This window comes from Procambarus clarkii, unplaced genomic scaffold (genome assembly GCF_040958095.1).
Source record: "Procambarus clarkii isolate CNS0578487 unplaced genomic scaffold, FALCON_Pclarkii_2.0 HiC_scaffold_124, whole genome shotgun sequence".
In the NCBI taxonomy this organism is placed as follows: Eukaryota; Metazoa; Arthropoda; class Malacostraca; order Decapoda; family Cambaridae; genus Procambarus; species Procambarus clarkii.
The window spans coordinates 963,647-988,575 of NW_027189157.1; the positions used below are offsets into that span (position 1 = coordinate 963,647).

The window sequence follows — 24,929 nt, forward strand, 5'->3', positions numbered from 1 at the left end:
AGTTAGTGAGTACATTTATATTGTATAATGGGAGAAAGCCCCTGGTAGCCGCGAATTAAAATAACCACCTACATTAATTGATAACTAGGAAATAGTATCTGGAAACTTTATCAGAACGAAAACACAATACCAATTTGTTTAGATGTTTTTCTTAATATAAAGATCAACGGTAAGGAATCTTATTCATTATGGACAAATTAACAAAAAAAAACGATAATTTTCATTGAGGACCATATATTAGAGCATACTTAGTCACTTATATATTAAAAGTATTGTGTATTTTGAACCATTGGGGTTGTAAACAAACAGAACGGCCTACCCGAAAAGTCGTAACATAAAATGTTGTATATGTTTGCTAATTTATTATTTGATAAATGATTATTATTAATTTACGACAACTATAGAGGTTTCCCATTAGTTAAATTACTGTAGTCTGACTATAATGCTACTACAAAACCTATATAAATCCTGGGAAAGTCACAATGACCAGCGACATTAAAGCATAGAGGGTTAAATAGTAACAGGCAACTGTCGGCGAACGAAAAATTCATTTCCAAATTTATTAGATGTTTTCCTAAATATAAAGATCGATAGGCTGGAATTTTCTGGATTATGGCCTAATTAAGGCAAAAAAATATATATTTTTACTTGAAGAACAAATATCAGAGCATAGTCAGTGAGTTATAGAATAATAAGAGTGTGGTATTTCATTGTATAACAAGAGATAGTCCATGGAAGCGAAAATAGACGTAGTTTTACACAAAATAACGTCCAAAAACAGCCGTAGAGTCAAACGGCAAATGTTGACGTTCTTTTTAAGAGGACAGGTTGATACATGAACAAGCCATATAGTACGGGGCAAACAGAAAACATGAACAAGCCAGATAGTACGTGGTGAGAAGAACACATGAACAAGCCAGATAGTATGTGGCGAGCAGAACACATGAACAAGCCAGGTAGAACGTGGCGAGCAGAACATTTGAACAAGCTAGATTGTACATGGCGAGCAGAACACCTGAACAAGCCAGATAGTATGTGGCATACAGAAAACATGAACATGCCAGATAGTACATGGCGAAAAGAACACATGAACAAGCCAGATAGTACGTGGCGAGCAGAACACATGAACAAGCCAGATAGTACGTGGCGAGCAGAAAACTTGAACAAGCTTGATAGTACGTTGTGAGCAGAACACATGAACAAGCCAGATAGAACGTGGCAAGCAGAACATTTGAACAAGCTAGATAATACATGGCGAGCAGAACACATGAACAAGCCAGATAGTATGTGACGAGCAGAACACATCAACAAGCCAGATAGTACGTGGCGAGCAGAACACTTGAACAAGCCAGATAGTATGATTCGAGCAGAACACATTAAGAAGCCAGATAGTACTTCGCTAAAATAACACATGAACAAGCCAGATAATATGTGGCAAGGCCGAACATATGAGCAAGCTAGATAGTATATTGCAAGCAGAACACATGAACAAGCCAGATTGTACGTGGCGAACAGAACACATCAACAATCCAGATAGTATGTGGCGAGCAGAACACATGAACAAGCCAGTTAGTACGTGGCGAGCAGAATACATGAACAAGCCAGACAGTACGTGGCGAGCAGAACACATGAACAAGCCAGAAAGTTCGTTGGGAGCAGAACGTATGAACAAACCAGATAGTACATGGCGAACAGAACACATGATCAAGCCAGAAAGCATGTGGCGAGGACCACACATGAACAAACCAGACAGTACGAGCCGAGCAGAACACATGAACAAGCCAGATAGTCCCTTGTGAGCAGAACACATCAACAAGCCAGATAGTATGCGGCGAGCAGAACACATCAACAAGCCAGATAGTATGTGGCGAGCAGAACACTTGAACAAGCCAGATAGTACGTGGCAAGCAGAACACCTGAACAAGCCAGATAGTACGTAGCGAGCAGAACACATCAACATGCCAGATAGTACGTGGCGAGCAGAACACATGAACAAGCCAGATAATATGTGGCGAGCAGAACACGTCAACAAGCCACATAGTACGTGGCGAGCAGAACACATGAACAAGCAAAACAGTACATTGCGAGTAGAACACTTGAACAAGCCAGATAGTACGTGGCAAGCAGAACACATGATCAAGCCAGATAGTACGTGGTGAGCAGAATAAATGAAGAAGCCAGTTAGTATGTGGCGTGCAGAACACATTAACAAGCCATATGGTATGTGGCGAGCAGAACACATCAACAAGCCAGTTAGTACGTGGCGTGCAGAACACATTAACAAGCCAGACAGTTCGAAGTGAGCAGAACACATGAACAAGCCAGATAGTACATGGCGAGCAGAACACATGAACAAGTCAGATAGTACGTGGCGAGCAGAACACATGAACAAGCTAAATAGCACGTGGCGAGCAGTATACATGAACAAGCCATATAGTACGGGGCAAACAGAAAACATGAACAAGCCAGATAGTACGTGGCGAGAAGAACACATGAACAAGCCAGATAGTATGTGGCGAGCAGAACACATGAACAAGCCAGGTAGAACGTGGCGAGCAGAACATTTGAACAAGCTAGATTGTACATGGCGAGCAGAACACCTGAACAAGCCAGATAGTATGTGGCATACAGAAAACATGAACATGCCAGATAGTACATGGCGAAAAGAACACATGAACAAGCCAGATAGTACGTGGCGAGCAGAACACATGAACAAGCCAGATAGTACGTGGCGAGCAGAAAACTTGAACAAGCTTGATAGTACGTTGTGAGCAGAACACATGAACAAGCCAAATAGAACGTGGCAAGCAGAACATTTGAACAAGCTAGATAATACATGGCGAGCAGAACACATGAACAAGCCAGATAGTATGTGACGAGCAGAACACATGAACAAGCCAGATAGAACGTGGCAAGCAGAACACATGAACAAGCCACATAGTACATGGCAAGCAGAACACATGAACAAGCCACATAGTACGTGGCAAGCAGAACACATGAACAAGCCACATAGTACGTGGCAAGCAGAACACATGAAGAAGCCACATAGTACGTGGCAAGCAGAACACATGAACAAGCCACATAGTACGTGGCAAGCAGAACACATGAACAAGCCACATAGTACGTGGCAAGCAGAACACATGAACAAGCCAGATAGTACGTTGCGAGCAGAACACTTGAACAGATAGTATGTTGTAGCGTAACACAAGAGGGAAAGACAAGTAACGGACAACAGCATAATTGGGTCACCTTGAAGCACTAACAGTCTGCTGGTGAGTGCTTGGCTCCTGAACCCACCCTCAGTCTCTTGAACCCACCCTCAGTCTCTTGAACCCATCCTCAGTCTCTTGAACCCACCCTCAATCTCTTGAACCCTCCCTCAGTCTCCTGAACCCACCTTCAGCCTCCTGAACCCACCCTCAGTCTCCTGAACCCACCCTCAGTCCCCCTGGACCTACTCTCAGTCTTCTGAACCCACCCTCAGACTCCTGAACCCACCTTGAGCCTCCTGAACCCACCCTCAGTCTCATGAACCCACCCTCAGACTCCTGAACCCACCCTCAGTCTTTTGAACCCACCCTCAGACACCTGAACCCACCCTCACCCTTCTGTACCCACCCTCAGTCTCTTGAACCCCCCCCCCTCAAGTCCCCTGAATCCACCCTCAGCCTCCTGAACCCATCCTCAATATCCTGAACCCACCCTCAGCCTCCTGAACCCATCCTCAATATCCTGAACCCACCCTCAGTCTCCTGAATCCACCCTCAGTCTCCTGAACCCACCCTCAGTCCCCTAGACCCCTCTCAATTTTCTTAACCCACCCTCAGCCTCCTGAACCCACCCTCAGCCTCCCGGACCCACTCTCAGTCTCCTGAACCTACCCTCAGTCTCCTAAACCCATCCTCAGCCTCCTGAACCCACCCTCAGTCTCCTGAACCCCACCTTCAGTTCCCAAGGACCCTCTCAGTCTTCTTAACCCACCCACAGCCTCATGAACCCACCCTCAGTCTTCTTAACCCACCCTCAATCTTCTGAACCCACCCTCAGTTTCCTGAACCTACCCTCAGTCACCGGAGCCCACCCTCAGTCTCCTAAACCTACCCTAAGCCTCTTGAACCCACCCTCAGCCTCCAAATCCCACCTTCAGCCTCCTAAACCCACCCTCAGTCTCCTGAACCCACCATCAGCCTCCTAAACACACACCCTCAACCTCCTAAACCCTCCCTCAGCCTCCTAAACCCACCCTTAATCTCCTGAACCCACCCTCAGCCTCCTAAACCCACCCTCAGCCTTCTGAACCCACCCTCAGCTTCCTAAACCCACCCTCAGCCTCCTAAACCCACCTTCAGCCTCCTGAACCCACCATCTGCCTCCTAAACCCCCCCTCAGTCGCCTGAACCCACCCTTAGCTTCCTAAACCTATCCTCAGCCTCCTAAACCCAGCCTCAGCCTCCTAAACCCACCCTCAGCCTCCTAAGTCCACCCACAGCCTCCTAAACCCCCCTCAGTCGCCTGAACCCACCCTTAGCTTCCTAAACCCATTCTCAGCCTCCTAAACCCACCCTCATCCTCCTAAACCCACCCTCAGCCTCCTAAGTCCACCCACAGCCTTCTAAACCCACCCTCAGCCTCCAAATCCCACCTTCAGCCTCCTAAACCCACCCTCAGTCTCCTGAACCCACCATCAGCCTCCTAAACCAACCCGTTCTCACACAAGACAGCACATATATGACTTAATGCTTAAAGTCAATATGTTGAATATGAATTAGTAAATATGTGATATATTCCCAGTTACTTTTTTTACCAAGGCCCAAACTCTTCTTCACGTACCAATTTACGTGTCACAGTACCCGTCCGTCAACATAGATAGCAGAATATTCGTGATTGGTTCAATTATAAGGAAAATTGTAGTTTTCAGGTCCCACATGGGTTGTGAAATTTACCTACTGTTGTCCATGCTCTTATAATATTACAGATCAGCTATATCCTATTGAAGGCTCGTAGTTTTGTTTTGAGAAATATTAGTTGTTCTTAGTAAATTATAATAAGCACTATAAATTATTACATAGAATAACAGTGCTTCACCAATCAATATTATATACCATAGTTTGGCTTTAAAAATCTTTAAAGAATGTTTTGTAGGAACGCTAACAGAAAACGATGTTACATTTGAATGTCTATGGGGTAAACTACTGCAAACAGGACGGTATTGTGTCTACTATACCAACTATAGCTAGGATGGGTATATTGTCACCTACCGCCTGTTAGGTGGGAAAGGGGTCCAATACCACCCACAGGATGGGTATGAGGGTCACATCCACCCACAGGATGAGTATGGGGATCACATCCACCCACAGGAAGGGTATGGGGTCCAATACCACCCACAGGATGAGTATGGCGTCCACTACAACCCACAGGATGGGTATGGGGCTCCAACCACCCATAGAATGGGTATGGGGCTCCAACCACAAATAAAATGGGTATAGGGTCCAATAACACCCACTGGATGTGTATTGCGTCCATTGCCGCGCGTCGAGCTCGAAAACCGCAGCATTCATCTCAGAACCATGCCTATTTCACACAGATTCCTTAATAAACGTAAGAGTTTTATATGTCACAAGAAAGATAGAAATATAAGCTTCATTCTAAATACCTTACCATGGGCATATTTAAATTTAAAGCGAAGATACGTGTACTTTTATAATAGCCGAGCTTTAACCCCGGACAGATTGATCGACCGAGCAACTCTCTCTCAGAACAATGTTTATTTCACGTGAATTCGTTAATAAACATATATGTTTTATATGTCTCAAGAAAGGCAGACATATAAGCTTCACTTTAAACACTTTACCATAGACATATTTAAAGTTCTAATGAAGATTCATGTATTTTAAAAATTACGGAGCTCCCACCCCGTACAGACTGAACGACAGAGCAACTCTCTCTCAGATCAATGTTTATTTCACGTAAATTCGTTAATAAACACAAATGTTTTATATGTCTTAAGCAAGATAGAAATAAGAGCTTCATTTTCAATACATTACAATAGACATATTTATAGCTCAAGTGAAGATACATATGTTTTTATAGTAGCGCTCAGTAGCTTGTCGGGCATGGAGTGCAGACGCCTACGCACTTGCCGATATATTGTATAATTATCAAAGATACGCTAATAAAGCCTAAAATCTTATATGCCTCCAGAAAGACCGAGATATGAACATTATTATGATTTCACCAAATGAAATATATCATGTTCGAGAACAAAGATATATCAATTTTAAATTAAGTTTCGACTCTTGCTCGGGCGAGAGAGAGGGAGCGACTCTCGCCCCATCTATTGGAGATTCTGTCCACTAAAGACCCAAAGCTACTCAAACCCTCCTAGCATTATTTAAGTAATGAAGTAATATGGTATATTTACTATAATGTGGGTGCTGAATGCAGAACATGAGAAAACATATATTTACTCCAAACTAATATAATTTCATTATGAAATAAGTAAATAAGTAGCATCAAAGGAAGTCGACGGTCCAAGCGTCAATGTTGTGGAACGACTTATCCAAGATATATTGTTGTTTGGAAAGTGTTTGTTGGCATATCCAGTTGTCGCACTTCTCTGCACAAATTATCACAAATTTAAATTATAATGTTAACAAGTAGAATACGTATTTTTAATAAAATCTAACATAGCTAGCCAGAAAACATTTAACATTTATTAAAAAAATATATGTTTGGAAGTTAAATCGACTTCATAGGACAATAGTGTTGTTATATATACTCGTTATTCGTTGACATGCGTTCGCTACTTAAACTACCATGTACTGTACTTATGTGAAATCTCCCATGTCTCTTCGCTCATCTCACCGAACCCTACAGGCTCTGTGATATATTGATTAATTAATTGAGATTCACAAATAAAGCTTATAATTGTATATGTTATCAAAAAGGCAGAGCTTATTTTAGTTCATTTATTATGCACCCCATACCCATCCTATGGGCGATAGTGGAGTGTTACAGAGGCGCATAATGGGCTCAGGGACTGAGCCCCACAATTCATATAGCCAAGGAAGTTATAATCTTGATAAGCTAGTTACAAAAGTCAATGCACATTGTCACATCAACAATGGGCTCGAGACCGACCACAAGTACAGTTTATAATTTAAGCAACTGACATATATGGAGGGCTAGTGTCACAATTGATTTGTTTATCCTACACATAACCCCCTCTCCCCCATCCAATGGGCAGCGGTGGATAGGTTACAATCAAGTCGTTTTTTGCGTTTTATTCAGAGATTAGATCTTATTGGGTGAGGAAAGATATTCATATTTTAAAGAAGGCTTCTTGGCTGATGCTCTCCATTGATGGAAAATATACAACCTTTTGAAAATCAATGTTAGTTTGATCTAGATATTGTAATTAACGAAAGTATTTATGTCATCTGAAAGGTAGAAATATAGGCTACATCTAAAATCCTTTGTCATAAATATAACTGAAGTGAAAACGAAGATATATGCGTTTTGATAGTTACTTGATGGCTAGCTCTGAGAGTGTGAAGCCCTGCACACCAGCCAATAAATTGTATAATTAGTTTCCATATATTTTAATTAATCTTAAAAATCTATATGTCAGAAGAAAGGAAGATGTAGCCGTTAATGTGACAACATTTAAAAAATATATATATCTTAAGTTAAATAAATAATATTACCTTATCGCCGGTGTCCGGACACATACAAATTACCTAGGTATCAGTATCCAGCCAGGCGGGGATCACAGGCTGCACAATACTGATAAATTATGTAATGCACTACTTGTGGTCAATCTCGAACCCATTTATGATGTGACGACTTATAGTGAATTTTGTAACTAGCTCATCAAGATTGTAACTTGCTTAGCTAAATGATTTGTGGGGTTCGGTCCATTCATTTTCTTTCTTTACTATGCACCCCATAATACACATCCCGTGGGCGGTGGTGTAAAGGATTACAGAGGCACATAATCGGTTCAGGAACTGAACCCTCTAGTTCGTTTAGCTAAGCAAATAACAATCTTTTGACGCTAGTTACAAAATTATTAATGTACACATACTTATGCATACATGTACATATTCATACGTATACATATATACATACACATACATATTTAATCACCACCACAAATACACACATCAGTAATCTTTTGTGTCACAAGTGATTCAACAAGAGGCTCACAACAGTCACTATACAAGGCACTTTACATTTATGGTGAGTCACACAGTTACTAGTCTTGCTGCACACCCACCCAACTGGGCGGCAGCTTTACAGTCATGTGCTCCACACCCACCCAACTGGGCGGCAGCTTTACAGTCATGTGCTCCACACCCACCCAACTGGGCGGCTGCTTTACAGTCATGTGCTCCACACCCACCCAACTGGGCGGCAGCTTTACAGTCATGTGTTCCACACCCACCCAACTGGGCGGCAGCTTTACAGTCATGTGCTCCACACCCACCCAACTGGGCGGCAGCTTTACAGTCATGTGCTCCACACCCACCCAACTGGGCGGCAGCTTTACAGTCATGTACTCCACACCCACCCAACTGGGCGGCAGCTTTACAGTCATGTACTCCACACCCAGCCAACTGGGCGGCAGCTTTACAGTCATGTGCTCCACACCCAGCCAACTGGGCGGCAGCTTTACAGTCATGTGCTCCACACCCAGCCAACTGGGCGGCAGCTTTACAGTCATGTGCTCCACACCCACCCAACTGGGCGGCAGCTTTACAGTCATGTGTATGCATTACCTACAGTAAGCAAATTTTGGATACTTCGCTAAGATTTCGGGCAGCACATCATTATGAATGAAGTACTTACACATTTCTTGGACACTATTGATGTTGTTATCTTTAAATTCCGCTATTTTTCACATTCCATTATATAATGACTCAAAGTATGCGAATAGTTCTGCTGACAGAGTTTACATTTAGTCAAATCTAGATCATCAGATGTTACAAACTTCCAGAGGTACTTGTAGCCGAGCCTAAACTAGCAGTGGTAACATCTAGAAGTCTGCTAACATTATTGGATGACCCATAGACGAGCGATTCATCAAAGTTTATACAATATTGTGAAATTGAGAGTCAGTGTAGTAACATAAATTGGTAAATAATAAATATTGTAAGTTAAGAATCTGATGCATGTGTGTGTGTTGGGGGGGGGGCGGGGGTTATACCCTTGGTAAGCGAGAGTGGAAAGTAACCTTAGACGTACTGCGGTCAATGTGGGGGGGGGGGGAGGCAGAGTCAAATCCACCCTCCAACATCTGGACATAGTACCAGCAGCCTCCACAACACTCCATCAGCCTCCAGCTGATGCTTGTAGATGCCTCATCTAACCTCACCTATGTCACACATTAACCTACAGTTCCTGTGATATTTAAACTCATCACAGTGGCGTCTCACCAATATAAACTGTATTGGATTTTGTCCCGAAATAGCTATATGCTGACTGGACGTGTATGTATGTATGTATGTATGTATGTATGTATGTATGTATGTATGTATGTATGTATGTATGTATGTATGTATGTATGTATGTATGTATGTATGTATGTATGCATGTATGTATGTATGTATGTATGTATGCATGTATGAATGGATAGATGGATGGATGGATGTATGTATGTACGCATGCATGTATGTATGCATGCATGCATGTATGTATGCATGCATGTATGTGTGTATGTATGTATGTATGTATGTATGTATGTATGTATGTATGTATGTATGTATGTATGTATGTATGTATGTATGTATGTATGTATGTATGTATGCATGTGTGTATGTATGTATTCCCAATCACGTTAAAGACTCCCCCTCTGTCATCCAGTTAAAGAGAAAAACAACTATACTAAATAATCAACTCCTTGTAACTTTAATTATGCTGACCTTCCTGTCTGTATTCAGACTGAGCCTACCATCATTAAAGGTGATTATAACGCTAGACATAGGAATATTGGTAATTCGCAGTTCAATAATCGTAACGGCAACCAACTGGTGTCACTATTAGGTAGTCACGATGATGCACAGATTGTGGGTGACCTTGAACCAACGCATATCTACGGAGGTATTCTTGATCTATGTCTCGGTGTCAACGTCTCCCACACCGTGTGTGCCTCGTCAATAGTGCCAGTTATGGCGTCTGATCATCTGCCCATATTAGCCACTGTAAGCATTGGCAGCTCTATCCTCCCTGGTGGAGTGTTCAAGCGGAAGAGGCTGGCTGTGCCCATCGATCAACGAGACAATCTTGTTGCTCATGTGTCAGATTGGTGCAGTTCATCTGAGCCTTCATCAGTTGAAGATTTTAACAATGAGCTCACAGGTACTATCGAGCAGTTTATAGAATCACTTGATTCATCGTCCAGGCCACGTAACCCAAATTACACTGGTCATAGCACTTATGCTTATTATAATGATTCTAAATTGCATGCACTAAAACGCACTGCCAGAATAATTGGACTAGCTTGTAGAAGGACCCGCACTGCTGAAATGCTTCGGCTCTTTCAAGCGGCTCTGGCAGAGGCCAGGGAACGTATGGTGGAGCTGAGGCAGACAGACTGGGAAACTTTTGTCCGTGGTCTCAATTCTCACACGCCAATAAGTCGGGCATGGAAGGATATCAACAAGATCAAAGGGAAAAATGCTGCAGAGATCTCGTACCCTAATCCTCTGCACAGAGCAAATGATCTTGTTGATGCTTGGGCCACGACTTCCAGCTTTGACAGTCTTCCTCTACCCACACAGAATGAATTAAATGATAGATATACTGATAGGGCAAGGCTCCTTGACTTCATGCTTCATCAAGAGGATGACTGTGACATGCTTTTACTGAATACGAACTAGATTCTGCTCTACATAAAGGCAAAGCTACATCACCCGGGGAGGATGGAGTTACTTACGGCATACTGCTTATGCTTCTGCTAGTTCCAAGGAATACCTTTCTTCAATTGTATAATATGAGCTATGTAACTGGGGAGCTTCCTAAGTCATGGACCAACAGTGTTATTATTCCCATTCCTAAACCTCACCAGCCGAGTGCTTTATGCCCAGTCTCCCTCACTAGTTGTCTCTATAAGTGTCTTGAGAAGATGGTTCTCAACCGTCTCCTTTACAAAATTAATAATATGTTGTCTCCCCAGATATATGGCTTTATGCATGGAAAGAGTGTACATCACTGTATTACCACATTCCTCACCCTGCATACTGATAGGTCATATACCACTTTCCTAGATCTTAAGTCAGCCTTTGACATTGCTAACCCACACGTCATTATGAGAGAACTTGCTAAAATGAATGTTGGAATGTTAATGTTCAAAATTGTTCAAACTGAAATAAATATATAACACTGTACGGTACAGTTGTGTTTAATTATGTTTTGCGATTCCTATGGAAAAGGTATTTGTGCACCAAGTACTACTAGGTCATTATGAGATATGCTGAATGTTGTCAATATACCATCTGAATACGCTTCACTTTGCGTTAATCATTGGACGTCCTAATGATTAAGGTCCCCAAAAGGACTTAATCAGACCTCAGTGGATAATTTTACTCTCCCTCTCTCTCTCTCTCTCTCTCTCTCTCTCAGAGCATCCCCTTATGTGTTGTATGTGGGTGCTGAAGTTCAGTCTCTTGTCTATGTATAGGTGAAGGAACTTTCCATAATTGTTATTGCTAATGTTTACTTGTAATACTGGGTATACATCCGGTGTTCTTACCCTCGACCGCGGCGAGGGTAAGCCGTGGCCGTATGGTCTGAAACCCACAAATATTTACAATGGGGGGTGGGGGGGGATGATAACATTTCCTCTTCAAGCACGCGCACACAAATGAACTATGTTACTTAACTGGAAGCACTCGTACAACATAATTTACACGATTTCTCAGGATAATTATACTTCTTACCAGCATATATACAGTATAGTACCTAGGAGGTTCTCTTCAATGATATCTAAGATAATTAAAAGAACCCAAGCAAACCACTGTGGAAATGTGCAGGACAAACATATCAATTGTGACACTAGCTCTCCACTTATGGCATTTGCTTAATTTAGAAACTGTACTTGTGGTCGATCTCGAACCCATGTTGTTGATGTGACGATGTGTTATGAATTTTGTGGCTAGCTCCTCAAGATTGTAACTTGCTTAGATAAATAAATTGTGTGTTCAGTCCCTGAACCCATTATGTGATAAATTAACTAAACTAAAAACTATAGTCTGGCGACGAAGCCTGAACTGCATAATGTAAATAGGGATTAACCAGAAAAATATATAGGTGAAGAATAACATCAGGTAACTGCGTTAATTACAATATTAGATCAAACTAACATTGATTTTCAAAAGGTTGTATATTTTCCATCAATGGAGAGCATCAGCCAAGAAGCCTTCTTTAAAATATGAATATTTTTCCTCACCCAATAAGATCTAATCTCTGAATAAAACGCAAAAACGACTTGATTGTAACCTATCCACCGCTGCCCATTGGATGGGGGAGAGGGGGTTATGTGTAGGATAAACAAATCAATTGTGACACTAGCCCTCCATATATGTCAGTTGCTTAAATTATAAACTGTACTTGTGGTCGGTCTCGAGCCCATTGTTGATGTGACAATGTGCATTGACTTTTGTAACTAGCTTATCAAGATTATAACTTCCTTGGCTATATGAATTGTGGGGCTCAGTCCCTGAGCCCATTATGCGCCTCTGTAACACTCCACTATCGCCCATAGGATGGGTATGGGGTGCATAATAAATGAACTAAAATAAGCTCTGCCTTTTTGATAACATATACAATTATAAGCTTTATTTGTGAATCTCAATTAATTAAGCAATATATCACAGAGCCTGTAGGGTTCGGTGAGATGAGCGAAGAGACATGGGAGATTTCACATAAGTACAGTACATGGTAGTTTAAGTAGCGAACGCATGTCAACGAATAACGAGTATATATAACAACACTATTGTCCTATGAAGTCGATTTAACTTCCAAACATATATTTTTTTAATAAATGTTAAATGTTTTCTGGCTAGCTATGTTAGCTATTATTACAAATACGTATTCTACTTGTTAACATTATAATTTAAATTTGTGATAATTTGTGCAGAGAAGTGCGACAACTGGATATGCCAACAAACACTTTCCAAACAACAATATATCTTGGATAAGTCGTTCCACAACATTGACGCTTGGACCGTCGACTTCCTTTGATGCTACTTATTTACTTATTTCATAATGAAATTATATTAGTTTGGAGTAAATATATGTTTTCTCATGTTCTGCATTCAGCACCCACATTATAGTAAATATACCATATTACTTCATTACTTAAATAATGCTAGGAGGGTTTGAGTAGCTTTGGGTCTTTAGTGGACAGAATCTCCAATAGATGGGGCGAGAGTCGCTCCCTCTCTCTCGCCCGAGCAAGAGTCGAAACTTAATTTAAAATTGATATATCTTTGTTCTCGAACATGATATATTTCATTTGGTGAAATCATAATAATGTTCATATCTCGGTCTTTCTGGAGGCATATAAGATTTTAGGCTTTATTAGCGTATCTTTGATAATTATACAATATATCGGCAAGTGCGTAGGCGTCTGCACTCCATGCCCGACAAGCTACTGAGCTCTACTACAAAAACATATGTATCTTCACTTGAGCTATAAATATGTCTATTGTAATGTATTGAAAATGAAGCTCTTATTTCTATCTTGCTTAAGACATATAAAACATTTGTGTTTATTAACGAATTTACGTGAAATAAACATTGATCTGAGAGAGAGTTGCTCTGTCGTTCAGTCTGTACGGGGTGGGAGCTCCGTAATTTTTAAAATACATGTATCTTCATTAGAACTTTAAATATGTCTATGGTAAAGTGTTTAAAGTGAAGCTTATATGTCTGCCTTTCTTGAGACATATAAAACATATATGTTTATTAACGAATTCACGTGAAATAAACATTGTTCTGAGAGAGAGTTGCTCGGTCGATCAATCTGTCCGGGGTTAAAGCTCGGCTATTATAAAAGTACACGTATCTTCGCTTTAAATTTAAATATGCCCATGGTAAGGTATTTAGAATGAAGCTTATATTTCTATCTTTCTTGTGACATATAAAACTCTTACGTTTATTAAGGAATCTGTGTGAAATAGGCATGGTTCTGAGATGAATGCTGCGGTTTTCGAGCTCGACGCGCGGCAATGGACGCAATACACATCCAGTGGGTGTTATTGGACCCTATACCCATTTTATTTGTGGTTGGAGCCCCATACCCATTCTATGGGTGGTTGGAGCCCCATACCCATCCTGTGGGTTGTAGTGGACGCCATACTCATCCTGTGGGTGGTATTGGACCCCATACCCTTCCTGTGGGTGGATGTGATCCCCATACTCATCCTGTGGGTGGATGTGACCCTCATACCCATCCTGTGGGTGGTATTGGACCCCTTTCCCACCTAACAGGCGGTAGGTGACAATATACCCATCCTAGCTATAGTTGGTATAGTAGACACAATACCGTCCTGTTTGCAGTAGTTTACCCCATAGACATTCAAATGTAACATCGTTTTCTGTTAGCGTTCCTACAAAACATTCTTTAAAGATTTTTAAAGCCAAACTATGGTATATAATATTGATTGGTGAAGCACTGTTATTCTATGTAATAATTTATAGTGCTTATTATAATTTACTAAGAACAACTAATATTTCTCAAAACAAAACTACGAGCCTTCAATAGGATATAGCTGATCTGTAATATTATAAGAGCATGGACAACAGTAGGTAAATTTCACAACCCATGTGGGACCTGAAAACTACAATTTTCCTTATAATTGAACCAATCACGAATATTCTGCTATCTATGTTGACGGACGGGTACTGTGACACGTAAATTGGTACGTGAGGAAGAGTTTGGGCCTTGGTAAAAAAAGTAACTGGGAATATATCACATATTTACTAATTCATATTCAACATATTGACTTTAAGCATTAAGTCATATATGTGCTGTCTTGTGTGAGAACGGGTTGCCTAAACACACACCCTCAACCTCCTAAACCCTCCCTCAGCCTCCTAATCCCACCCTTAATCTCCTGAACCCACCCTCAGCCTCCTAAACCCACCCTCAGCCTCCTGAACCCACCCTCAGCTTCCTAAACCCACCCTCAGCCTCCTAAACCCACCTTCAGCCTCCTGAACCCACCCTCTGCCTCCTAAACCCCCCTTCTGTCGCCTGAACCCACCCTTAGCTTCCTAAACCCATCCTCAGCCTCCTAAACCCACCCTCAGCCTCCTAAACCCACCCTCAGCCTCCTAAGTCCACTCACAGCCTCCTAAACCCACCCTCAGCCTCCTGAACCCACCCTCTGCTTCCTAAACCCACCCTCACCACAAAACCCACCCTCAGTCTCCTAAACCCACCTTTAGCCTCCTGAACCCACCCTCAGCCTCGTAAACCCCACTCCTCAGTCGCTTGGACCCACCCTCAGCTTCCTAAACACACCCTCAGCCTCCTAAACCCACCCTCAGCCTCCTAAACCCACCCTCAGCCTCCTAAATCCACCCTCAGCCTCCTAAACCCACCCTCACCCTTCTGAACCCACCCTCAGCTTCCTAAACCCACCCTCAGCCTCCTAAACGCATCCTCGGGCTCCTAAACTAGCCCTCAGCCTCGTAAACCCACCCTCAGCCTCTTAAACCCACCCTCAGTCTCCTGAACCCACCCTCAGCTTCCTAATCCCATCCTCAGCCTTCTAAACCCACCCTCAGCCACCCACCACCACCCACCCTCAGCCACTCCAACCCATCCTCAGCCACCCACCACAACCCACCACTGGTGAGAGGTGTGATAAGTGTGGTTCACGAGCTGTGAGGCTGCCACTGTGTGTGTCAATGGCCACAAAGGATCATATTAAAAATACCAATAACATGAAGACAAATAATGGCAAATTAATTGGTTTTGATAATTGTGTTTCCGTGACAATAAGAATCTCCGCGGTCTCTGTTATATTAGTTATATCTATCTTCACTACTACCAATATCTATTATGTCCATCAATTCTACTTATCATATCTACTTTCTATTAGTTGCTATATCATATCTTCTAGTTATTAGCTACTATATCATATCTATTAGCTATTAGTTACTTTATCATATTTACTATCTGTTAGTTACTGTATCATATCTACTGTATTATTTCTACTATGTCTGCTCTCTAATGTGGGTCCTCCCTAACCGCTGAACGTACATTTTAGGAAAGTTTAGGTTAGGTTTCCCTTTCCCTGAGTTAGGTTAGGATGGGTTCTCAGTTCTGGTCGTTTCACAGCAGGTCTCATGTGGTGGTCCTTGTGATCTCTCCCCCTCCTCCAGACTATCATGGGTGGGCCCCCCCCCCACTCTGGGAATGCTGTCCTTCTTGTAAAGGTCCTGCCAAGACAGGGACGAAGAGTGTCGGGAGTATCCGTCTATCCGCCTGGTCCTGTCTAGGTTTAGGTCCGCGGAGTTGCGTCCTGCCCCATGCCTCTGTTTTCCGCATTATTCGTTCCGGGTAACCTCTCTCTGAACTGGCTCCACAAGTTATGGAGTTGCGGGTACAAATTCTCCTCTTTACACGTGATCCTCTTCAGTCTCAGTCCCAAGGAGAAATGTAGTGACTCCTAAAGTGCTTGCGGATGGTTTGAGTCATATTTTGGGAGTGTGTGTGCAAGTTCGTGGGATTATAAAAGGCTGTTATCAGTAGCGTCCTGGCTGTAGCATCGATGTTCACTGTCGTATCGAGAAAGGCGAGTGAGTGTTCGCTCTTTTCAGTGTAAATCTCAGGTTGGCATGAACTGTGTTAGCCCATGAAAATAAATTCAGTTGGTGGCCGTCGCCTTCCTCCATAATGCTGAAGATATCATCAATATATCTATAGTAGACCCTTGGTGTGTCCTCTCTGTGGATCCTTCTCTGTTCAAAGGCCACGTGAACGAAGATCTTGTATACATATACCCTCAGTCGTAACTTTAATAGTATAAAAAAGCCTAACGTTTCAATTTACGTATTATTCAGAGATCCTAGTACAATAAATGTTTTTTTTTATCCAGAGTCCCAGTTGTAAAAATTTATTTTTTTATACAGAGCCTCAGTAGTATAAATGGGACTTTTTATCCTTATTCCAGTACCTGCATATTGCGAGGTACTGGAATAAGGATAAAAAGTCAAAACTGCCTCAGATATACTCCATGAAACATGCATGCCCGTCAGAATATGTTTTGTGTAATATGATGGGCAAGAAATTCTGCGCTTGACCCCAAGTCCCAGCAATATATCAGAGCCACGAGACTGCACCGAGATGGTTATGCATCAACAAATTTTAAACTGACGTTCTTTAGCCAGAAAAATGGTGTTTACATTGGAACAATTGAAAATCATAAAATGTAAGTCTTGTGATAACATTATTTATTCAGGAATACATGAACACCTGCTTTTATGCAGATACACGCATGCATACAGTTAACCTCTCACATAGGAAGTCACGTACGCTGGAGCAGCATGAAGATACGCATATGAATCCTTTTCTTATTATAAATAAATGCATTACATAAATATATTTCTTGGTAAATAAAAATATATTAAATAAACTAGATTTTATTTATTATATTTAAGCAAATGTGTTCTTTACATGTAGTTATTAAAGGAAAATATATCAGTATTATTTCTTAGTCTCGTAATAGACAGAGTTAATAATAATGATATTATTGCCAATATATACGCAATAATATCATATATACCATGTCCCAGTAGTAACATGTCCCAGTGGTAACATGTCTCAGTGGTAACATGTCTCAGTGGTAACATGTCTCAGTGGTAACATGTCTCAATGGTAACATGTCTCAGTGGTAACATGTCTCAGTAGTAACATGTCTCAGTGGTAACATGTCTCAATGGTAACAATGTTACAAGGGTAACATGTCCCAGTAGTAACATGTCCCAGTAGTAACATGTCTCAGTGGTAACATGTCTCAGTGGTAACATGTCCCAGTGGTAACATGTCTCAGTGGTAACATGTCTCAGTGGTAACATGTCTCAGTGGTAACATGTCCCAGTAGTAACATGTCTCAGTGGTAACATGTCTCAGTGGTAACATGTCTCAGTGGTAACATGTCTCAGTGGTAACATGTCCCAGTAGTAACATGTCCCAGAAGTAACATGTCTCAGTGGTAACATGTCTCAGTAGTAACATGTCCCAGTAGTAACATGTCTCAGTGGTAACATGACTCAGTGGTAACATGTCTCAGTAGTAACATGTCTCAGTAGTAACATGTCTCAGTAGTAACATGTCTCAGTAGTAACATGTCTCAGTGGTAACATGTCTCAGTGGTAACATGTCTCAGTGGTAACATGTCTCAGTGGTAACATGTCTCAGCGGTAACATGTCTCAGTGGTAACATGTCTCAGTGGTAACATGTCTCAATAGTAACATGTCTCAGTGGTAACATGTCTCAGTAGTAACATGTCTCAGTGGTAACATGTCTCAGTGGTAACATGTCTCAGTAGTAACATGTCTCAGTAGTAACATGTCTCAGTAGTAACATGTCTCAGTAGTAACATGTCTCAGCGGTAACATGTCTCAGTGGTAACATGTCTCAGTGGTAACATGTCTCAGTGGTAACATGTCTCAGTAGTAACATGTCTCAGTAGTAACATGTCTCAGTGGTAACATGTCTCAGTAGTAACATGTCTCAGCGGTAACATGTCTCAGTGGTAACATGTCTCAGTGGTAACATGTCTCAATAGTAACATGTCTCAGTGGTAACATGTCTCAGTAGTAACATGTCTCAGTGGTAACATGTCTCAGTGGTAATATGTCTCAGTGGTACCAAGAGACAGTAGGTCTCATCTCTGAAGCACATAACGAAATTGAAGAAAGATTTGAGCAATTCTTTTAGAAGACTTGTTTTTCGTAATTAATGCAAAATTTAAATTTTATTTACTTATATCCCTAATTATTTCTTAGCTAAATTTTAATTTGAAATTCTCCTCTATTGTAAAAGGAGAGCTTCTGTTTCTCTATGTGTCTGTCTGCTGGAAGCTGCAGGCCAGGAGCTTGATGCTAAGCTCATAAAAATTTGCAATGTGACTGGTGATTGTACGATGATGGTCAGAGGAGGGTCGGGGTTAACCCCCATTTTCACCCTTTCCATAAAACAACATATTATAATAACTTCAATCTTGCTAAATACCATGTTACATCCTCACCATGATTCATCCAGCATATTATTTTAAACGTTGATAATTAAATATTAGTTTCGCTATATACGTTGATGATTAAATGTTAATTTGACCATTTGGTTGATGATTAAATATTAGTTTGACCATCTTCGTTGATGATTAAACATTAGTTTGACCATCTTCGTTGATGATTAAATATTAGTGTCACCATCAGAACTATTCACACTAGAGATGCTATACCGATGATGATACTTTTCAAGACGCTAGTGTTCTCTAGAGTAGAATACTGCTGCACAATGACAGCCCCTTTCAAAGCGGGAGAAATTGCAGACCTGGAGAGCGTGCAGAGATCCTTTACTGCTAGAATCCACTCAGTAAACCATCTAAACTATTGGGACCGACTAAAGAGCCTAAATCAGTATTCTCTTGAGCGCAGGCGGGAGAGATACATAATGATTTACACGTGGAAAATAGTAGAGAGGCTGATCCCTAACCTGCACACAGAAATAACATCACATGAGACCAGAAGGAATAGCAGGATGTGCAGAATTCCCCCGTTGAAGACAAGAGGTGCAACAGGTACTCTGAGAGAGAACTCATTGAACATCAGAGGCCCGAGACTGTTCAACACGCTTCCGCTACACATTAGGGGCATAACTGGCCGACCACCCGGAGTGTTCATGAGAGAACTTGACAAACACCTCCAAAGGATACCTGATCAACCAGGATGTGATTCATACGTCAGGTTGCGAGCAGCCGCGTCGAACAGCCTTGTTGACCTCTCTAGCAACGAGGATGCCTGGTAGACGCCCGGGCTGCGGGGAAGCTAAGCCCCGAAAATACATTCAGGTAACCGCAAGGTAATCTATGTTGATGATTAATTATAAGTTTTACCATCTTCGTTGATGATTAAGCAGGGACCATCTTTAATACCATGAGTATTAAGGATGGTTACAATAGTGAAGGGAAAGTGGTTACGTGTAGTGATGGTGGTGAAGGGCCGGGAAGGTGATGGAGGGCCGGGAAGGTGAGAAACGGCCGGGAAGGTGGTGAAGGGCCGGGAAGGTGGTAAAGGGCTGGGATGGTGATGAAGTGCTTGAGTGGTGATCAAGGGCTGGGATGGTGATGAAGGGCCGGGAAGGTGACGAAGGGCCGGGAAGGTGGTGAACGGCCGGGAAGGTGGTAAAGGGCTAGGATGGTGTTGGGAAGAAAGCTTACTCTCCATTAATTGATTGATATTTAATTAATAGATTAATTTAAATTCATCGAAGGACCACCCTATTTTGACTGAAAAGGGAAACAGATTAAGTTAAATGATAAGGACTGAAACACCAGTGCCTATGGATAAGAAACTATTAAAGATTAGTCTCCGAAAGAAAGAAAGCAGTCTCCGTGGTGTAGTGGTAAGACACTCGCCTGGCGTTCCGCGAGCGCTAAGTCATGGGTTCGTATCCTGGCCGGGGAGGATTTACTGGGCGCAATTCCTTAACTGTAGCCTCTGTTTAACACAACAGTAAAATGTGTACTTGGATGAAAAAACGATTCTTCGCGGCAGGGGATCGTATTCCAGGGACCATAGGATTAGGGACTTGCCCGAAACGCTACGCGTACTAGTGGCTGTACAAGAATGTAACAACTCTTGTATATATCTCAAAAAAAAAAAAAAAAAAAAAAAAATTATTCTTTAAACTTCTATGGGCTGTATAATATATTAATGTTCGGGAATAAACTTTCCGTCCTTCACAAAATTTGTGGTTAATACCAGAAGTAATCTACTCCCAGTATGCTTCATCGAGGCTGGTTCTTCCTCGAATAAAAATTAGTAATTCTACTAAATACTATTAACAAACATTAGATAAATTGATTAATGGTAAAAAGATTATATGTTGATTAACCAAGCAATTACTCTCATTTGACCTTTATGAGGCTAACATATTACGTTAGATATCTCAAATCAAATAAACTAAATCTCTTCGACTGATCTATAATTTTCTCAATCAAAGAAATAATAGAAAAGGATTCAGCTGCTTAGCTGTAATAGTGAACGGAGAGGAAGAGGTGCAATGGCGTCGTCTGCTGCTTGCTGCAACACGTGAGTTCAAGCATGGCGTGGGAACATGAGGACCACAACCGCTTACAACACAAGCTGAAATTTCAACTGAATATACTAATTGTTTACACCTACTATCTAGTATCCTCACTCTGCCATTAAAGGAATAAATTTAATTCCTTATGGACGTACTTATTGTTTGGGGAGGTCGCGTAGCATAACGATGGACAGTGCACAGTACAAGGATATAAAGGGTACTCAATATAAACAATACTAAGGCACTTAACCTGCTGGTTGTCCACCGAAGCAATCATAGACTGCTACTGGAGCTATTGCACGCTCTTAGGCCGATTAAATGCAAGGGCCTAACGTAGTATTGATGGAAATCGACTCTCCCGGGATGCACGATGTGATTGTTGGCGTCTCTAGCGACGAAGCAAGGCGAATGACGGTGTCTCGCCACACTCCCTCAACTCGTCTCCCGCATTCACAACAGAAATTACTTATCACAGATAATTCTTTTCTGTGTAATTACTGATGTAATGCGTTAATGAGAACCGGGTTGCAATTATAGGGAATTAAATAATATCATATTCTCGTTAACCCTTCAATTACGCATAGCATCATATGATGCTTTGACCAACTTGCAGTAAATTGCGCATCGCATCATGTGATGCTTTGGAATACTACGCAAGATTTAAACGGCCTGCAGATACACAAGATAAACAGACGCCATTTTTTTTTTTAAATCGTGGGCCAAACTCCCGGGTGTTAGGGGCCTCAGTATTGAGTGAGCTACCAAGCCTGATGCACGCAGCATGAACTCACAGCACTGCTGTTCAGCTTGTGACCACAGCATCGCCTAAAAATGCCATAATATACTTGTTCATGCTATTATGTAGCGATGATATTATTACAGAAGCCCCCTGACTGTCATACAACTGACCAGGGTTCTGATAATAGCAGGATTGTGGTGATATTTAGCGCTGTGCTCCATGGAGAGAGGAGTAATGCCGTGGGAGGGGAGGGTAATGGCGTTATCTTCTGACTGTGTGTGGCCACCTTTTATTTACTGCACTCACCATACCAGCTTAGTGGTTCGCTATGGTGAACACAAATGTAGATATTTATATATAGTGTGTGTATAGAGGGTATAAACAGCAAGAGAAGTAAGTTGGGAGCTGCCATTTTGGTGAGAGAGGAGCGTCGTCTGCAGGACTTATCATGTTGTTTACTGATGACCACGATGGTCTTTGGGCACCATACCAGTTTACTTGTACAAGTATGGTGAGTAAAACAGGTAGATATTTATATATAATGTGTGTATATAGCGTAATAACACCACAAACAGTATTGTTTGAGGAGAAATATTAGTGCGTCTGGCCTTGAGGGCGGCCGCCACCAGCTGTGTGAGTAGCTACGTCTTTGTGCCTTTACTCACCATACAAGCTTAGATGTACAGTTATGGTGAACAAAACATGTAAATACTTATATATAACGTCTGTATATAAAAGCAAAAACAGTATGGTGGGTGGAGAATGGTGGCAAGTCAGGTGAGGTGAGGGAGGGAGGGAGTGGCAGGCTGCCACTGCCTGCCCCTGCCACTGCCACTCAGCATACCAACTTAGTGGTTCGATATGGTGAACACAAATGTAGATACTTATATATAGTGTATGTATAAAGTGAATAAAGCAAAACAGTATTGTTAGAGGAGAATGTGGGTGAGTGAGATGACTTGAGGGAGGGCGTGAGTGGCTGGCTGGTACACGGTGGTCACTCCTCGTTACTTTTTGACTCATAATAGCAACTTAGTGGTTCGTTATGGTGAACAAAACATGCAGATACTTATATATAACCTGTGTATATAGTGTAATAACCGACAAAGTATTTGTTCACTGGTTGATGAACATAATTGAATCAACAATATCCACACCATATTTTTGAGTAGAGCGATGATTTACTCATTTTATTATATAAATATATCACACTACACACTATTGAATAATATTACAGCAAAACAACTACGAAAAATCATTCAGAGACATTGAAATAATTAGGTAATTATCTCTTTGTGGCAACTCCGGCCTGACAACTGGCGAGCAACAGACCGCCTGGGACGCACGCTGAGTCAGCGCCTGTTTTTTGCCAGACTTCCCCGCCCTATAGCAGGCAATATATGCCACTTACGATTTTTTTATTATTTTTTCCGTGATCAGTGAACACAAATTAACAGGTTAGGAAGAAAAAATATATATACATTTTTTTTTGGTATGAGCCTGGGGGTGTCAAATAGTATATCGAGAAATAGTAATCGAGAAATGGAGAGACATTTTATTTCCTCCATAGCATTCGTATGTAACAGATAGAGCTGCTACTTGATAATAATTTCAGTTAATAACTCTCGGTTTTGGATTATTGGGAGCAATATTATCCATAGTTAATTATTGTATGGAATACTGATAATTTTAGAGAACCACATTCAATTCTCTAACATATTGGTAATTGTGACGATAATCTCCTTCAAGAGATTGAGCCTGCTCTTCCCTCCACAATTACGTCGTTAAAATTATATAAAACTACTATGGAAGAAATGTCCAACAACGACAACAACACCAGCAAGGTTTGCCAGAGCACAAAACGTATGCAGCCAGAGACACCTGCTCAGACTCAAACCGCCAAACTACCTGTCTTACTACCGGCTCCGCTGATTGGTCGCCGGTCTGGCTGCAACTGCACTCGCCCCCCCCATACTACTTGATGTCTGGGGTCGCCACGACCTCAGACCTCAGAATATTCTGTGCTTTCGCAGTTACCACTCCTCCCGGCTAGACGTTAGCGTATACTGAGAGAGGTGGTAGCTTAAAGCCAATATTCCAGCACCTTACCTTTATTTTTGTATTGCACTTCTTGTTATTTTGTCTTAACGTAACTTTTCATTGTGTCATTTAATTATTCTTATTATTTTGATTGATTGATTTTATTATACAAATTTGTTTGTCCATTTTTTCATGTTTTGATTTATTTAACGTAATTAAAATTTCATTGTTAAAGTTTACTTGTGTTTTGTGTGTCTTCTCCTTACCTTACCACAGACGAAGTTCCAGTTTTTCTATTTTTTTTTTATAACTATGTGACGAGGCCATACCCCTAGCCTCAAACAGCCGAACACCAACGCGTTACCGTCACAGTAATAAATATGTTTAGATAGACATTATCTGATGCAATCCTGCCTCTCGATGTCGTGAGAATATTAGCAATAGGCTCAGATAAAGAAATATTAATTTATGTTAACACTACCGTTAGTGAAATTAATAACTACCATAATTAGTATATAATAATGATGATGTATTATAATACAATGGTAGTGTGTTAGTGTTGGAAATTTCCAACATAACTCCGGGGGCGAAAATCGGGTTGCAGTTCAATGTTGAATACTGACGTACCTATCCTGAAGTTAATATTAATGTTAGTATGTTAGTACGTTAGTACACACATAACGGATGTCCCGTAATTGTCAAGGACAGACAAGACTTTAAGTCTTGTAAAGGAACTCATGTTAAATGTAAACATGGAATTGTGAATCATCTAAAGTCAACTACTAAAGCATACAATGTACTCAAAGACTGGTGTCGCGATGACG

At 41.4% G+C, this 24,929-nt stretch overlaps 2 protein-coding genes across 2 annotated transcripts; both read left to right on the forward strand.

Annotated features, from left to right (window-relative positions):
- Window positions 1-1,448: 1,448 nt before the first annotated feature.
- On the forward strand, window positions 1,449-1,799 carry LOC138360854 (uncharacterized). The gene has a single exon (XM_069320370.1). It carries the CDS (start codon window positions 1,449-1,451, stop codon window positions 1,797-1,799), a length of 351 nt encoding a protein of 116 aa, XP_069176471.1.
- A 513-nt stretch (window positions 1,800-2,312) lies between these two features.
- Window positions 2,313-2,771, forward strand: LOC138360855 (major royal jelly protein 5-like). The gene has a single exon (XM_069320371.1). The coding sequence runs from the start codon at window positions 2,313-2,315 to the stop codon at window positions 2,769-2,771; it is 459 nt and encodes a 152-aa protein (XP_069176472.1).
- Window positions 2,772-24,929: the final 22,158 nt, after the last annotated feature.

What these genes read in the sequence shown, in the direction of transcription:
- LOC138360854 (XM_069320370.1), top strand. Translation starts at nt 1,449, where the DNA reads ATGAGCAAGCTAGATAGTATATTGCAAGCAGAACACATGAACAAGCCA.
- LOC138360855 (XM_069320371.1), top strand. Translation starts at nt 2,313, where the DNA reads ATGAACAAGCCAGATAGTACATGGCGAGCAGAACACATGAACAAGTCA.